Consider the following 19,103-nt stretch of genomic DNA (forward strand, 5'->3'; position numbering starts at 1 on the left):
GTGGGGCCATGGGGGCCTGGGCCCCCGTAGATTTGGCTCTGTACCCCACTGCCGACGACCCTCTGGACCCCCCCTCCCGCCGCCAACCCTCCCCCGCCGTCGCCTACCTTTGCTGGTGGGGGACCCCGACCCCTGCCAGCTGGGGTCCTCTTCTTCCAGCGCAAGGCTTCATTTCTGTTTCTGTGAGTCTGACGTCCTGCACGTACGGCAGGGGAGGGTTGGTGGTGGGAGGGGAGGTCGAGAGGGTTGGCGGCGGGGGGGGGGGCAAAGTTGTTGGTGGCAGTGGCGGTGGGTCGACAATGGCGGGGGGGGGGGCTAAAATGTGCCCCCCTCACCTAGGGCTCTGGACGCCCCTCCCGCTGAAGTCTGGCTGCACCCCTGGTAAGTATACATATTTTTATTCATTTTTTTCTGTTTAATACCTGTTTTGCGCTTCCACAGGAATCATTTTTTTAAAAATTAAACTTCCTAAACTTCTTTAAATTAATATGCTGCAAAACTTTAACCGGATTCCGTCTGTTACCCTGGCTGAATGTTATATCTTTTCACAAGTTGAGCTATAACCTTAAAGAAAATTGCAACCTAAAACATCTGGGCTTAAAATTCAAAGCCGACTACTCTGCTACCTATAACGAGATTTCTCATAGGTATTCCATCTGTTCCATAGATAAGGTGAACATTTCCGTCACTATGTGTTAAGTGCTGATAACTGTATCTCATGCTAATTATCACTCAATTAAAATGAAAAAGAGTGATGACTGTTTTAAACTCACAGCTGTAAGTCCTATCAATCAACAATATAAAAATTATTATTTAATTTACACCTTTGACTGGAGCAGTAATTTTGGAATGGGAACTGAAAAACTGAAAACCTACTTAAACACGGCACCGACTAGGCGGCAGACTGCCATGTTCACCTTATGGCAAGAGCAAACCTTGAGAATGGATTTGCACCCTCCTTGAGCCACAGCAGAGAAAGGGACGTGCTGTCATTTAAAAAAAAATTTTGGGATTTCAGCAAATACAACCAAATAATAATAATAATACTTGTATAGCAAAGTGAGTTCAGCAAGACAAGAAATAAACTAAAATCAAAATCAGGAAGAGCAAAACTTTCAGCTGAAAGCTTTCACCTAAAAACTAGAGCAGGCTTGTCCAATCTTTTTTTTTTTTTTTAATTGGGGGCCACATTTAATATTTTGTAACATTTGGAGGGCCAATACATGCGTAAATGCACAAAGACTGACACACTCTCTCTCTCTCCCATGCATCGGCGTAGCCAGACTTCGGCGGGAGGGGTGTCCAGAGCCCGAAGTGAGGGGGCACATTTAATCCCCCCTGCCATTATCGACCCCCCCCTGCTGCAGCGGCCGCCAACTTTGACGATCCCTGCCGACGACCCTCTCGACCCCCCTCCCGCCGCCAACCCTACTACTACTAATAGCATTTATATAGCGCTACCAGACGCACGCAGCGCTGAACATTTGATATAGAGAGACAGTCCCTGCTCAAAGAGCTTACAATCTAGGTAAAACCCTCCCCCGCCGTCACCTACCTTTGCTGGCAGGGGACCCCAATCCCCACCAGCCAAGGTCCTCTTCTTCCCGCGAAACAGAACAAAGCCTGGCTGATCTGCAAGGCTTTGTTCTGTTTCTGCGAGTCTGATGTCCTGCACGAACAACATGCAGGACGTCAGAAACAGAACGAAGCCTTTGCAGGAAGATGACCTCCTTGGCTGGCGGGGATTGCGGTAGCCCACGGCGACGGTGGGGGAGGGTTGGCAGCAGGAGGGGGGTCGAGAGGGTCATCAGCAGGGGGGTCCAGGGCCAAATCTAAGGGGGCCCAGGCTCCCTGGCCTCACGTAGCTACGCCACTGCTCCCATGCCCCCTCCCAGTCTTTCTCTTCCATATGTTCCCCCCAGCCATCGCCCAGTCTCTTTCTCTCTCTCCAACCTTCATCCAGTTTCTTTCTCTCTCTTATGTATCCCCCTCCCCAGCCTTCACTGTCTCTCTTTCATGTACCTCCATTTATCTCCCAGTATCTCTCTCATGTACCCCCCAGTCACCGCCCAGTCTCTTTCTCTCTCTCATGTAACCCCTCCCTTGCCTTCATCTAAACTTTTTCTTCTCGTCTATCTTCCAGTCTTACTTCCTTTGGGAGTTTCAGGCCAAACAAGGTACCAGACCTCTCATGGTCTTGTTCCTAGTGGTTCTTGATGGACAGAATTTCCTGCAAAACTTTCACAATTAACCCTTGAGGTACATGTGTAAACATAAATATGGTGACAAAGAGGCACGTACTTTTACATAAACCACATGGAGGCATATTCAGGACAGAGTCTGGGCACAGCACAGGGAAAGCCACAAAGTATACATGCAGGTTATAAAATACACACCTATGTGTATACTTCAGTCGCACACATTTACCCCTTCCCCTAAGCAGGTGCAAATGTACACAGCTACATTTTAGGCACAATTTCAGCAGGTTTTGTGAGGCTATTTTATAACCACACATAGACATCTTTACGAAACAGTTTCAAAATAGATGACTACTTGGCCTCCCTATCTAGGCAAGCTGTTACAAAATTACCTTCCACTAGATTAAATGCGCATCATTCTCATGAACATACACGGCAGTGGTGTACAGTTGTACAGAGGAATCGCTACGTCATCACAGAATACAGAAGTTAGTAAACAGATTTTGGGACTGGAACAAACACTCAGTTCTGGGTACTGTTCCCTCTAAGCTGAGCAGGAGTCCTCCATTTACAGTCCTGCCAGTAGGGGGTGCTAAAAATCTGCAACTTCTTTTGATATAAGATGAGTGAAATTATATGAAGATTTGTAATCGGGTCGATGAGGAGGTGGTGCATAAATCTCATAGTTGATAAAGTTTATGCTTCTGTGAGTGGCACCACTGAGGCTTGATTTGAAGATATTGTGATACATGGGACGTTAGTAAAGGGATGGTGTAAACTGCAGCCATATCAATGCTTGAGGTGCAGATGCTGGGTTTACGTTAGTGTTCTATAATGGCGTCTGGAAGCTTTGATGCCGTTATGGAATAGGATCTCACTATTTTGCACTGAGGTACCTAAAAGGAGGTACCCACTTATAGAACTCCTCCCCCCCATATGTCTCTGTATAGCGCTTCATACATTAGGCTTTAAGAAATCATCCTATATAATAAAATGCACCTCCAACATTCTGAAGCTGACTGCATGGCTGAGGCATTTCTGCTCTCTGTATCCATCTCCTGAATTGACATCACGTACTTCCGGGTTCGTCACAAGCAGAAGTGACCAACCACACGAGGATTCTCGGCTTCAGAATGTTGGAGGTGCATTCTGTTAAATAGGATTGGTCAGTTCCTTGAAGCACAGCCAGAACTCAGCGTCCTGCACAGTAACGCTCAGACACCAGAGAGAGAGGGGGGGGGGGGCTGACACCAGAGATGGGGGGAGGTATCTCTGTCACACACACACTCTCTCTCACACACTCTCTCTCTCTGACAGTCAATGTCTTTCTCTCACTCACACACTGTCTCTCACACACTCTATGTCTCACACTGTATCACATTCACTCTCTGTGTCACACAGTCACTCACACACTCTCTTGGTCTCATACACTCAGTCTCACAGAGAGTCTGTGTCTCACACACACTGTATCTGTGTGAAACACACTCTCTCTCTCTCATACTGTGTCTCACATACGCCCTTGCACACACTCTCATTCTCACACACACACTCTCTCTCTGACAGACACACACACTCGCACCCAGACTCACTGTCTCTCTCTCTCACACACACACACACTCGCACATTCACTCTCTCTCTCACACACAGTCACTTTCACACACACACTCTCTCTCACACACTCTCTCTCTCTGACAGTCAATGTCTTTCTCTCACTCACACACTGTCTCTCACACACTCTATGTCTCACACTGTATCACATTCACTCTCTGTGTCACACAGTCACTCACACACTCTCTTGGTCTCATACACTCAGTCTCACAGAGAGTCTGTGTCTCACACACACTGTATCTGTGTGAAACACACTCTCTCTCTCTCTCATACTGTGTCTCACATACGCCCTTGCACACACTCTCATTCTCACACACACACTCTCTCTCTGACAGACACACACACTCGCACCCAGACTCACTGTCTCTCTCTCTCACACACACACACACTCGCACATTCACTCTCTCTCTCACACACAGTCACTTTCACATACACTCTCTCAAACATACACACTCCGAGGAAAACCTTGCTAGCGCTCGTTTCATTTGTGTCAGAAACGGGCCTTTTTTACTAGTGATAATAATAAACTGTGACATGCAGTAAAATGAATCGCAAGATAGCTTCTAATTAAGAACTTAGGCATTTTCCCATACACGCAAATGGGGAGAGACCCTTTAGTACACCTGACTCAAAGTCTGATGTTTGGGAAACCAGAAATAGCCACTTACCTCCAGTAGATGAGAATACCCACTAGGACCACTAAACAGATAAAGGTCAAGGCCGACACGACGACCAGAGGTATAAATGTCTTCTTCTCTGATTCCAGGCCTTCTGCTAGACCAACGCGAGACTCATGGCTACTATTACTTGCCTCTGCAGTCAGAGAGAACGAAAATCGTCTGTATTACAATTTTCATCGAACACACTACATAACTGAACTTTAATAATGACGCTCTGCAGCACGACTTACCTTTCTATCATTTACTGTACACTGTGGAAAACATATGCATTCATTTGCAAACCAGTTTAAAGGAAGTAAGCAGACAAGACAGAACAGCAGTAGAAAAAATCACATCTGAACACATTTTGTTAAATAATTAACAGTTACAAATCCTTATGCGTTACATTTGATATATTTAGACATTTATCAGGATGGTAAACTTGCGATATATGAACTAGACTAATTCTACTCTCTGAATTATGCATAAAGCAGCTCAGATGAAACATTCGTTAGTATAAATGTTCACTGGGAATAAAGGGGAAAGCTGTAAATTCTTTTCCAGGATTCCATTTACTCTCTTCCAGACAAAGAGGCTCCCTATTAACACAGCAAGAGCAGTGATTCTTACCGTTTTCATTTGGACAGCAGGAGGCACTCTACATCCTAGGCTGAATTTTTCATCTCTAACATGAAGAGGTCGATATTCAAAGTGATTTAAAGGCCAGAAACAGCTCTCGGCCAATTAAATCGCTTGTTCGGAGCTCTCTGCTGACATTCAGTGGCATTTAACCGGTTAATGCGGCTGAATATCATCACAGACCGCTAAACTGAAAGCCAGATATTTTGTGAGTGGTCCGTGGGCAGAGTCAGCACTTATGTGGTTAAGTGTCGATGTTCAGCATTTAACTGCCTAAGATTAGCAGTCACATTGGACCGCATAAAAATCAGTCCTATCTTTATGTTGCTTATATGATTAGATACTGAATATCGTATTTAACTTCGTACGAGGAGATTCTATATATGGCGTCTAAAACCGGTGCTGAAATCAGTGCCGACTAAGCGTATTCTATAATCGATGCCTAGATTTAGGCGTCGATTGTAGATGACACTTAGTTCATATTTTGGTGCCTTAATCTACGCACATCCATTTACACCAACGAAAACCTGGTGTAAATCCCATATTCTATAACTAGGCGCGTCAATTTTGGAACTCCCACAAAATGACAATTTCCCCACCCATAACCATGTCCCTTTTTGCCTGCGCACATTAGAAGTTCAGCACACATCATTACAGAATATGCTTAGCGAGTTGTGCGCCTAAATTCTAATCCGTGCCAATTAATGCTCATTACTGCTTGTTAAGCGCTGTTATCGGCGCTCATTAGCTTAAGTTATGTGCATTGTTATAGAATCCACGCCAATTTCAGCACAGATCTCTAGGCGCACTATATAGAATCCAGGGGATAGGGCCAAATTCTATAAATGGCGCCTTAAAAATTGGCACTGAAAAAAATCACACAATTAGTGTGAATCTATAAACTACGTCTAAACTTAGGCATAGTTTATAGAATATGCTCATGCGCTGTTCTTGTGACTAAAATTTAGGCACACCCATTTAGGCCACCTAAAACCAGGCCTAAATACCTGCATATTCTATAACAGTTTGCCTAGCTTTTTGAACTGCCCATGACCCACCCATTTCATGCCTATGGCCACACCCCCTTTTTGACTGCACACATTAGAATTTACACGCACCACATTGTAGAAGCCTAGAAAGTTGTGCATGTAAATTCTAATTACAGCCAATTAGTACCACTAATTGATTATTAATTACCAATTATCAGCACTGTTCAGCTTACTAATCAATTAAGTTGTGCGTGCAATTTGGTCATTTGGCCAAATTAGTGTACACAACTTAAGGGACACAACTTTTGAGGGACAAGAAATAGCCAGCTGCATATACCCAGATACTCAAAGCTGATGCACAGATATGGCTCGATGCTTTCCCCCTGGGCTGTGTGCTGCTCCTGAGTAGTGCATTCAGGTATTGCAAAGCCCATGGCAGATAGGCTGCAGCTGAGTTAAAATTCAGTTATTTGCACACTGGTCTCTCATTCATTTTTCTTTCTGTGAAGCTTGAGTGCAATAGCGCATCTGTATTTAGGTGTAATTTCTGTAAAGGAAAGCATGTGTCTATTTTCTTTTATAGATGGCTAGCTTCACAGGTAAAATATGTACCTATAATTTAGACACAGACATTTATATCAGACACAGAGCTTAAATACAGAGCTAAACATGTGTGTAAATGATAGTATCTATAATCTAAGGGCTTATTTCTAAAACCGGCTAAGTTCATATTAGTTGCATTGGACTTAAGAGGGTTTTGGAATAAGCTCTTCAGTTTCCTTGTGCAACTGTGCGCCCTGCCCATGCTCCACCCAGACTCCGCCCATCTGTACACCCACCTTCCAACTACATTTTATTTCATGTAGGCATCTTTTTATAGAATACCTGGAATTTTGGCATTTATGTGCATACGTGTATATATATACGCGTATGTTACATGCATAACTTAATTGACAAATCAGCTGCTAATTGGCGGTAACAACCAATTATTAGTCATAATTGTTGCTACCTGGCACCAATATACAGTTATGTGCATAACTGCACTTAGTCGGTATTCTAGAACCTTAGTGCGCAAATTCTATAGTGTAAGTGGAGTGTGGATGTGGGAGAGGCATGGGCGGACCAGGGGCGTGTCCAGCACTTACAAGCTAAGATTATAGGATACTATTAGTTGCACAGTAACTGACAGCCTTTGGGTGCCTTTACACCAACCTTAGGTGTGAGTGTTTACGCTTAAAGTTAGATGCATAATTGCTGACTTAATGCTAGTATTCTGTAATGGCAATGATTTGTGTAATCGCTGATAGAGAATTTGCACTTAACATGCAGCATCCCAGTGACTTGTAGAGAATTATTCCCCTGCATGCTTTTCTCAAGATCAAATTTTATTTAGCATAAACCACAATTTATAGTCTATTTCAAATGGATAGGTAATAATGGCATCAGTCATAATGAGGGCAATCATCACAGTGCCCCTATGTGGTGCCTGTTCTATTAAAGAAAATAGGTGCCTAGTGTAACAGGTGAAATATATGTCTATAATTTAGCAACCCTGTTAAGTCCTCATGCCTAAATGCAGAAGGCATGCAAATAACTTACAGTAGTCTATAAGTTACATGCGTAAATACAACTTATACACAGACTCTCCTATGTGTAAGCCCATATGTCAAGTATATACTACATAAGCTAGGCACATATTCACAGAATAATGATTAAGTAGAATGTTGGCATTTACGCAGGGGTATGCTGGTAAATTTTTAACAATGGGCTCTCTCTCCGGGCGTAGCCAGCTCTGCAATTTGAGAGGGGGCAGGGGTGGACTGGCGGGGGCAATACATGCATCTTCCCCCCCCCCCCATGTGGGCATGCTAGGTATACCTTTGCTTGCAGGGATGCCGAGCCCCACCAGCCAATCAATGGATTGTCAGCACTCCTTGCCGCTTGTTTCTGGCTCCGAGCAGCATGCTGGGATTTTTCTAGCATGCACAAGGAGAAGTCCCAGCCTGCTGCTCAGAGCAGGAAACAAAGAGAGGGGAGCAGCAACAGTCTATTTACTTGGCTGACAGGGTTCAGCATCCCCCACCGGCAAAGTAAAAGAGAATTCAGGAGGGGGGGCCAAGCCCACATTTTGAGAGCCAGTTGTTAAGGCAACCATGGGGGGAGGGGGCCCTACTTTAACAACCGATTCCCAAAATTCTTAAAAGCGTAACAGCTATCGCAAGCCCGTGAGAGCCTACTCCAGCACACCACTGCATTTATGTGAGTATGATAGAAATATATGCACATAAATGTTCATTATTCTAATTATTTGGTGCATAAATGTTAGCATTCCCTTTATAGAATTACCCCCCAATAGGCCTAATACCTAGAAACATTTATAAAGATTAGAAAGAATATTAAATGAGCTTAGCATCTAACCATATACAGAAATGCTATTGCTGCTCTTCACTTGGAAATAAGACTTGGGATAGCTCAATGGTACTGCAGAGGAGCCAGGTTCAATTCTTGGGTTAGATCTTCCAACCATCGGGCTAGTCAAGGTCAGAGCTAGGAATGCTGTAGCAGCAGCACCCATAGCTCCCGGGAAGAGGAAGTCCCAGTCATCATGCAACAGCGACATCTAGTGGCGGGATTTAGGGACATGACTGCAGGGTTCAGTAAAGAACCTTGGTGTAAGGCCTCTGGCCAAAGACTGTCACTGCAATGACTTGGAAGAGATATATAATAGGAGAAAATGAATCCCTGGGTAGTTGTGAAGACTCAAGGTCCTGGATCACAGCCAAGGTTCCATTTGAGGTAGATGCCTCAGTGAGGGGCAGGAAACTGCCACAACCACCCACAACTCAAAACCTAGCAGGATAACCTCTGGCTAATGAATCTTAAATCACAGTTGATTTAATGTACATCTCTAAAATCAGAAAACCTGAATACAATAAAAGTTCCCATAATTCTGACTATGCCGAGGCGTTCTACATCAAACACAGCTGTTCACAGAAGTAGACTTGAAGCTCCATTCGCTGCTGATCACTTGTGAGCTAAAGAGGAAATATAAGGCCCAGTTCATAGGCTGAAAACAGTCATGTCTCTGGCTTTTGACTAAGATCTTATGTAATAAGGACAGATAGGTGGGCTGTAGACTGTACTTAATTCTCTACCACCTGATCCCACTGAAGACATGAAAACATAAAGACCTTGGCCACAGTGGGATTCAACTTTCTGTTGAAAAATACAAGTCTCTCTCCCCCCCTCCGAAATAGTCATTACTACTTATTTAAGTTTTTAAAAAAAAGCCCTTACTTTGGGTGGTTTTAAGGGGTTATATTGTATTTTTGATTGTTGATATGTTTGATTTTATTGTACTCTGTATTAGGGCCATTGTTTGCCATAGGGAGAATATCAAGTTTGAATAAACAAATAAATATCTATACACAGGTATACAAAAGACAGAACAGTAACTAGGTCTATGCAGGCAAAAACATTTCTTTTTCATTGTTTTTGTTTTCCTTCATTTGTTTCATTCTATTTTATTGCAATGCAACAAAAATACTTCATGCCTAACAAAATGCACTACTGCTAGTGAGCAGGCACTATATTCTGTTACCAAGTGCTGAATTAGAACATAGTAAAAGGGTAATTATATAAACTGAGTTTTTATATTTATATCAATATTCTGCCTATACACTATTCTGGAAACACCTACATAACTTACACAATGGGAATCTGCAAAAGGAGCATGGACAGGGATCCCGCAAAACAAGATATGGGTGTCCCTATCACATTTAGGCACACCGATACTGGTTTACGCTCAGTGGTGTGCTGCAGCCGGCTTGCAACAGCCGTTCGTTAAGGTTTTAAGAATTTTGGAAGCCGGTTGTTAAAAGTAGGCCTCCCCTTGGCTCCTTTAACAACTGGTTCCCACAATTTGGGCTCGGGCCCCCTCCTGAACTCCCTTTTACTTTGCTGGTGGAGATGCCAAGTCCCACCTGCCAAATACGTAGACTGCCGCCGCACCCCGCTGCTTGTTTCTGACTCAGACTGAGCATGTGCGAGAAGTCCCAGCGTACTGCTCAGAGCCAGAAACAAGCAGTGGGGAATGGAAGCAGTCCATTTATTTGACTAACAGGGCTCGGCATGCATGCCAGCAAAAGTATGTCTAGCGCGCTCACATGGTGGGAGGAGAGAGGAATGCGTTGCCCTCCAGTCCACCCCTGGGCCCCCAAATTGAGAGGCTGGCTACACCCCGAGAGCCCATTGTTAAAACTTTACCAGCACACCACTGGTTACACTAGTATTCTAGAATGAATCCAAGGTGCTGCTAGAGAACAGGCTTCTATCATGTGGCTTAGGGACACCTAAATGGAGGCACCCAGTTAACTGAATTGCACCCTAAGGGTCTACTTTCTGACTTGTGATAAGGTTTTGAACCTAATACACATTAACAGCCAAAGTTAAGGCATGTTCAGTGCAAAAATTTAGTGTTTTCTGTTGGTGGTGTTCCCAGAAGTTTGGGTAAGGGAGCCGTGCAGACTGTCAACAGTTCATGTGCAGTAACAACCCGTGTGTTAACTAAAGGCACAATTCCCGCCAATTCCATGCTCCCTAAAATTAATTCTCAGCTTAGCTGCTTAACAAGAACTGCACTGTTCACATGCATTTAAAACCATGTTAAACACCCAATGGTAACATTTACACATCTATTATATGTGTAAATCGGTGGCATAGCCACGGAGGGACCTTCAGGGCCTGGGCCCCCTCATTTTGAGCTCAGGCACCCTCCAAAATTGAGGCACCCATGGACTTGCTGGTGGGGATGCCCTAGCCCAACCACCTGAAGTGGTCCGCTGGCTGAGTCCCTTCCTGTGCATGGCCGAGCCCCCTCCTGTGCTGCCTGAGCATGTGCGGGAGTGTTGGCATCATCAGCTGAAGCATGCTGCCGACTCCTTTGCTGCTCAGGCAACACAGGAGGGAGCTTGGGCAACAAACCACGTTGGCTGGCAGGGCTTGGGCATCTTAGCCAGCAAAGGTAGGATTTAACATTGCTGGGGGGGGGGGGGGGTACGGAGAAGAGATGAGAAGAAATGCATGCCCCCTCCCCAAGGGTTTCTGATTTTTCTGGATTTTTATTCATCAATTCATGCAGCCTGAGAGAAGATCTGAGCTGCCACCACCCACTGACTTTGTGAACGTACCGCCATTGTTACTGCAAGAATTAGCAACTCCAAGCTTTCCTCAGGCTCTACAGATTGATAAAGTAAGAACCCCCAAAACCAGGACCTTTAGTTATGATGTGTATGATAACATAGTAACATAGTAGATGACGGCAGAAAAAGACCTGCACGGTCCATCCAGTCTGCCCAACAAGACAACTCATGTGTGCTACTTTTGTGTATACCCTACTTTGATTTGTACCTGTGCTCTTCAGGGCACAGACCGTATAAGTCTGCCCAGCACTAGCCCCGCCTCCCAACCACCAGCCCCGCCTCCCAACCACTGGCTCTGGCACAGACTGTATAAGGCTGCCCAGCACTATTCCCGCCTCCCACCAAGAATTAGCAACTCCAAGCTTTCCTCAGGCTCTACAGATTGATAAAGTAAGAACCCCCAAAACCAGGACCTTTAGTTATGATGTGTATGATGGGTATTCCTAGGGGAATTCTGCCCTAGATCCTTAAAAATCCTGCATATCTGAGAAATAACAGGTTTTTTGCTATTGCATTTTAATTAATTATGGCTCAGGGATAGCGGTTATATTGAGTTACTGTGACAAAAAGAATTATAGAATTTTGCAGAATTTTTAAATATTGTTTGCAGAATTAAAACATTCTGTGCGCAGAATTTTCAAAGTAGGGCACCTACTTCCCTAGAACAAACTCCAATCAGATGGTCTACATGGGCCGTTCTTACAGAACTTAATAGCGCATGTAAAACCTGAAGAAAAGCAAATGAAATGAAAATGCACATTTCTAACCATAAGAACGGCAAAAGGCAAAACACATACAACTTCCCACATACACTGTATACTGCTAAATCACATTTTAACAAAACCTGAGGAGCCTGCCTATCGAAATATAGCTTTTTTTTCTTTGTCTTTTTCTACATACATTCAAAATGAGAGATTGGCATGCTTGGCCACTCTTTGGCTGGTGTGTACATTACTTTGCCTTGTAATCTAAGACTGCACAGCAGCAGGAAATGTTATATCCCAAAAGATTGCAAAGTGTGATAAGCTACACAAAACAGTATAGACCCAAATATTTCAATTAATGAACACCAATTTTGCATCTTAGAGAGACAGAGGTCAAATATTTTAATTAGCAAACTCCAATGCAGTACAGAATTAGCACAGTTTGTTGCATTCCAGGTACAAAATGTAACTGATAGCTGTCCTTCAATGGCATAAATATATCATACATTTGTAGAAACCGTGATACCTTCCGTCCTAATTAGAATGCAAACAGAACATGAGCACTTAATAAACTCCTGAGAGAACCTCCAGGGCCGTGCCTAGGGTCTCTGGCGCCCCCCTGCAGACCATCAGTTGGCGCCCCCCCCTGCAGACTATCAGTTGGTGCATATGTGTGCGTGCGCGCGTCCCCCCCAGACCTGCCTGGCTCCAAGGCACGTGAAGAGCTGGGCGGTGCCAAAGAGCTGAGTGCTGCTCCCCCAAGCTGCCGTCTGGGGTGTGATGGAGAAAATGGCTGGATTTGGCCTGAGCCTCCTCTGCTCCATCCCGGATTCCCCGGCGCTTTAAATTTACCTCTCTCCGTCTCCGATGTCTGTGCAGCGTCAGTGAAAGCGCTGCCTGTCTGACGTCTCTCCACCAGCCTTCCCTTCGCTCGTTCGTTCCCTCTGTGTCCCGCCTTCTTCAGATGTCATTTCCTTGAGGGTGGGACACAGAGGGAACGAACGAGCAAAGGGAAGGCTGGTGGAGAGACGTCAGACAGGCAGCGCTTTCACTGACGCTGCGCAAACGTCGGAGGCGGAGCGAGGTAAATTTAAAGCGCCGGGGAATCGGGAATGGAGCGGAGGAGTAAGGTTTTTTTTTTTTTTTAATACAGCTCGACGGCGCGGCGCCCTTGAAGGCAGGTGCTCCCCTGCGGCGCTTAGTGCGCTTACTGTGTTGGCACGGCCCTGAGAACCTCCCTCTCCTTCTGAAAACAACTGCAAAGCAAAACGTTGGAAGCCAATGATCACAGAAAGCTTCTCTAATGAGGCAAATGCTGGGATGCTGAATTGTAATTTGATGCTATTACGAGTCAAGCAATATATCATGCATTTATTCATTTTGTCATCCTGTCGAGTTCTTGCTGCTGTACATTAGTAACAAATAAAACAAGTTATTAGCAAAAACTATATGAGGTTCACAATAAACAAAGGCAATATGAACTAGCTCACAGTTTGGTTAATGAAACTTTGCATTTTCCTTGTCATCTTTACTCCGAAAAGAAAGTTTGTATCGGATGTATTCATCCAGAAATTGACCTAAAAGTATGCAAAATTGGGTGCAAATCTTACTTTCTGCAGTGTCCAGATATCTGGCTTACTGGGATTCTGTGGCAGGGGGTGGGCCACTGGGGCCATGGCCCAACCAATATTTTTCCCAGCACAGCTAAGCAAGTAAAGAGCTTGGGGATGGGGTCAGGGATTGGGTTGAAGCGTTTCACTGCCCCTGTTCTGTACATTACCATATTGATTCATTTCTAGTTCAGATACACTTTGGGCCTGTGGTACTCTGCAGTTTTCTCACAGACACAAAAGATCTGATTCATTAAAGTTTCTTTTCTCATAAGCACAGAATAGTGGAAAAGCCTTGGTGAACCAGGCCCAAAATGTGAGTTAAAAATAAACAAATCCCTTTACTAGAATAGAGTCTTGTCTAGGAATCCTTCACCTGTTCACCAGTCTTCAAGTCTCCCAACACAGTGTACGTTTTCTTAGCTAAGACTGCCCTCTACAGGTAATTTAAACAAACCTGAGAGAAGACGACAGGCTTTCGAAAACCACATTCTCTGCTCAGAACAATTCATGAAAACTGGCAAACTTACTAACTTTTCTTTTCTTTCGAGTTCAATTCTCTTGCAATGAAACAAGAAAGACAAATAGAAACTTTTCAAATGCAGAAATTAGGTTTTCCATGCCACAGACGTATTTTACATACACATCTTTACCAGAGAAGCACAGGGTGCTCAAGGTCGCAAAGAGAGAAGGACTGGAAAATGTTCTAATGGGCCAAAATCACGCTAAAGATGTTGCATGGAGTTGCTTATCTTCAAGATGCTCGGAAATTGGAAGCAAACAAATAGAACTAGCAATAAAGCACAATTTGCTAACACTCTCTTTTTTAATTCTTGAAATCATGTAGACAACACTTTGAAATGCCAAGGAGCAAGGCAAATTAAGAACTGGAATTAAAAAAAAGCTTAAAAATGTTCTCTGTTTCACAGCACAAAGTAGGAATTGCAAGTTTGACTTATAGAAAACAGACCAGCTATAAGGAGTTCAATAGTTGACATCTCCATTGTCAGACTTCTGCTGAATTCCTTCTACACCTCTACCACATTTTCATTCCACGTAATTAGATCATGCTTCTCTTTGTATTTTGTCATACAGTATCTCTTGAACATACTTACACATTTGGGATTTTAAATACATAAGTAACAGAAACACACTTATGAGTACATGGAAGAGGCATTTATAACCTTTAAGCCGAACCGAAACTAACCTGCCTCGGATACGTTGAATACTGGTGACTGGCCACTAGTGACAGATGCTGATGAAGACTGTGCTGATCCAGGAGTTAATACTGCTTTACCTGCGTCAATGGTAACCTCAGGATCTCTCTCGTTAATGTCAGAAAAACTGAAATCTGTTGACGTTTCATTATCACTAGGATTATCTGAGGTGCCTTGACCAGAACCGCTCTCTTCATCGCTCGTAAAAACAGCCCAGGAAGTGGCTTCAGGTTGCCTTGGCCATGGGTCACTAACAGTCTGAATATGGCTTTCATATACAGCTGGCTCAATGTGCTTCATAGGTGACCCACTCGAGGTGAATGGCGGTGCTGTTCCGCTGTTACTTCTGCTCACGTCTGGGGACATCTGATTGTCTGACGCAACAGTTACTGGTGTCTCTTTTTCTTCTGATTTTTCAAAAGGTGTATTTAAGATTAGGGTGCTCTCATCTTTCCTGGGATTTACCTGTGTGTTAGGCACATCTACTGAACTCTCCTTTGGTTTTGTGTGTGGTGTGGAGGTGGTATCGCTTATGGGAAAACCATTATTAACTACAGAATGTAACACGTGTGCGTCAGAATTCACACTGGCTGATGTGTCAGAGAATGCTTTGGAAGTTACTGGCGACATGGGAATGGTACTAGTGCCCTCACTGCTTGGAGAAACAGCTGCAACAGAAACATACACATTTGGTAAACGAGAAGCATGATAAACAGTCTCACTACTCTCAGAAACAACTGTAGACACAGGTACAAGTATCTCCTCAATAGCTGAACTTGACAAAAGAAAGGGAGCATCACTTTTGTGAAAACCATTGGATGAAATGCATCTATTAATAGAAGTATCTGGTAGCAACACTGAGGCCATGGCATGCATTGTTTTAGCGAGAAAAGTGGGTGTAACTTCAATACTGGTGGCTTGGGTGATGACATCATTAAGGTACAACGAAGGAGCAATCTGTCCTAACTCTTCATCGCTAATGGAAGGGGGAGAACCATATTCCTCATCTGCATGCACAACAGGGAACCCTTGAAGTGAAACTGGGGGGTTTTCTGATGCACGGGACAACTTAGCAACAACTGGTTGTGCAGATGTAGAATATAACATTGTTTGATTTGCAGTGGATTCTAGAGCCATTGTGAGTGATATTTGGTCATTGTTAGAGTTATCTTCAGATGCTTCAGGTGTTCTATTCAATGATAGATCACTCGACACAGTTGGAATAGTCTTAAGCAGAGCGTCAACACTGGAAGACTGCAACAATGCATCGTTACTTAGAGCAGATGAAGTTTCATAAAAGAATTGCGTAGTTGGCAAAGATAACACATTGCTAGAAGCAGATGCGGAAACAAGTTGATTTGACATTGCAGTAAGCACAGGTTTAAGCAACACATCACCAAAGGTTAGCGACACAGCATGCAAAGGCTGAGCTGGTAACTGCTTTTCTGAAATTGCGATACCCTCATGATTGAGAACAGGAGGAGAAACATTAGGCATTGGAAGGGTTCCCTTTGCTCTAGTACCGGAAAGAGGGATTCCTTGTAAGGGTGGACTGGGCTTAAAAACATTTTTTTTCAAAACAGATGTAGGATACCGAGCCAGCCCTTTCTTTTCAACATGATTCATGTCTCTAAACAAGGAGTCAATTTGCAGTTCTGTCTCGTCTCCATGTAAAATAGGATTGGCATGAAGAGGTTTATTAATATCTCTAAATATGGATGCTTGAGGTGCATCTTCATCTACAGAAATGGATGAAGAACCTTTTTGTGCTTTAGTTCTAAGGTAATCTACATCAGGCAAAAGGAACCCACTACCAGAGTACGCTTCAAATACATCCTCATTATTAGATACAGTGCGTGTAGGCTCAAGCAGAGAATGAGCTTGTGATATTACAGAAGGCTTAGGCACCAGTACAGTGTTAAACAAAGTACCCTTGTGATAGTCACCAGCGGAATCATGCACAAACACTGCAGAGCTGGAAGCAGCAGTAAAGATGTGAAGGGATGCCACATTACTAGACAAAGCATAGACAGGTTCAGATACTGTAGAAAGTGCATGCATCTTTAAATCAGTGCGGGGTGGTTCAGCTTGAGCAATCGAGTGAATTTTATTATAGGTGCCAGACTCCTGACCAAATATCAATGTCTCGGAAGCAGCATGAGTGGTCTGATGGGACGTAACATCAGAGTATTGAGCTTGACTTGGCTGAATTAATGCCAAAGAAGCATAAGGGGACACCTGGTCACTTGCAAAAGTTGAAGGAACTTGCGAAAGCATTTCTGAAACTGTATACAGATGAGGAAACATTTTACTACTGGAGGAAGCAGAGGACAACAGAAGCAAAGGGGCGTCATCAGCGGAAGACAGGATGGGTTCAAATGACACATCAACACTGGGAAATACAGGTGCGGCATGCAGGATCATATCAATACCTGAAGCAGCAGGGGTACTTCTGAGGATCTGAGTGTCAGACAACAAAGGGGTGGCTACAGGAAACATTTCACTAGTGTAGGAAGGTTGAAGAGGTATCTCACCATGAAATATTGGCTGAGTTGTCTGAGAGAGTACCTCACTGGCAGGAGGCGCAGAGTTGTTTTGTCCAGGGCTCGGAGAGGTAGAACGAGTTGATAATGCAGTAGAAGAAAAATCTGACGTAGAATAATTTGCATTATCTACATCAGCCCCTGAAGTATCTTCTGACCCTAGTTGATCATGGAAATAAGATTTTGTGGTTGACACCGATCCCTCAATATGAAGATCAGTATAACTAGTCTGATTTAACTGCACATTATTCAGTTGAACAAAAGATTTATCTTCAGAATAAGTCGTACTGTGAGGCATTGACTTTCCACTCGCATGTGTCTCCGTCGATGACTCTTCCTCAGTAGATGATGCAAAAGCTTCCGATGTATTTTTAGCATGACCCTGGTAAACTAAATCATTTGCATTTGATTCGGGACTTTCTGAAGGTAGAGCATCTCCCAGGGATGCTTTCTGTTGGACAAATTGTGTTGAAACTGTGGTGGAAGCGAAAACCGACAAGTTATCGTAATCCTCATCTGTCTGACTGCCCACCTTTGTCAGTTGCAGATCAGTTACAGAAGTTGAATATGAATCTTCTTCATGACTGCCTTTGGTTGAGTCAGAAATATTTGCCTGCTGGAACTCAACGGCAATTTTAAAATCCTTTGTTGTAGAAACAGAGGTTAATTCCCAGACCTGAGGTGGTATTATGGTTTTTGCAGTTTTTCCCTGTTCAGGCCCAGCAGTTGTAGACTGTGAGGTTGGATGGAAAAATACTTTGAAAACATTCTCCTGTACATTTGAATCTTCGTCTCTTGCATACTCATTAGTAGCAGTAGCTGCATTCAGCGTGGTCCCCATCTTGTTCTGGATATAATTCGATGTGGTAGTTTCCATGTCCTCTTTCCATATTTGGTTTATGGCACTATTAGTGCTGGGAAGGTTTTCAATGCCTTCATCCTGTTCCTCCAGCTCTTCCTCCTTTGGGAAATAGAAACACCACATTCCAAGTTTATTACAATGGCTAATTAACAAAACGAAGAAACTTCTAAGGGGAAAGCTATCAACGTGGGCTACCATTAAAATACGTTATTTTACCGTTAACCCAGTTATTAGTAACTAGATCTCATTGTATAAAATGACACCTGTGCTAAAATAGCATTAGTGGCAAAATAACATATCATAAATGTAGCTACATTGATAATTTCTCCCCCCTCCCCTTAATGTGAAGAGATTCAGTCTGGTAACCAGAGTTGATATTGTGATGTCATAATGCCTCATTCCACCAATGCCTAAGAGCCAACTTCATCCATGAAATCACGATGGCTTGACTGCCCTATACTTGGCTTACATATAGTAGTGATTTTTATTTCTAGAGGCATTTATTTTTCTTTAGTTAAGGGAGGACATTATTAACGTGGGCTACCATTAAAATACGTTATTTTACTGTTAACCCAGTTATTAGTAACTAGATCTCATTGTATAAAATGATACCTGTGCTAAAATAGCATTAGTGGCAAAATAACATGTCATAAATGTAGCTACATTGATAATTTCCCCCTCCCATTAATGTGAAGAGATTCAGTCTAGTAACCAGAGTTGATATTATAATGTCATAATGCCTCATTCCACCAATGCCTAAGAGCCAACTTCATCCATGAAATCACGATGGCTTGACTGCCCTATACTTGGCTTACTTTTATTACATATAGTAGTGATTTTTATTTCTAGAGACATTTATTTTTCTTTAGTTAA

The 19,103-nt window shown here is 43.4% G+C and overlaps 1 protein-coding gene across 1 annotated transcript in view; it reads right to left on the bottom strand.

The window, feature by feature from the left end:
• Positions 1–19,103, bottom strand: part of PTPRZ1 (protein tyrosine phosphatase receptor type Z1) — a 237,093-nt gene that overhangs the window by 61,272 nt on the left and 156,718 nt on the right. Inside the window, 3 exon segments of the mRNA XM_030217112.1 lie at positions 4,475–4,619; positions 14,816–15,493; positions 17,360–18,329. Of these exon segments, the coding sequence (XP_030072972.1) occupies positions 4,475–4,619; positions 14,816–15,493; positions 17,360–18,329 (1,793 nt within the window).

This window comes from Microcaecilia unicolor, chromosome 10, assembly GCF_901765095.1.
Source record: "Microcaecilia unicolor chromosome 10, aMicUni1.1, whole genome shotgun sequence".
Classification (NCBI taxonomy): domain Eukaryota; kingdom Metazoa; phylum Chordata; class Amphibia; order Gymnophiona; family Siphonopidae; genus Microcaecilia; species Microcaecilia unicolor.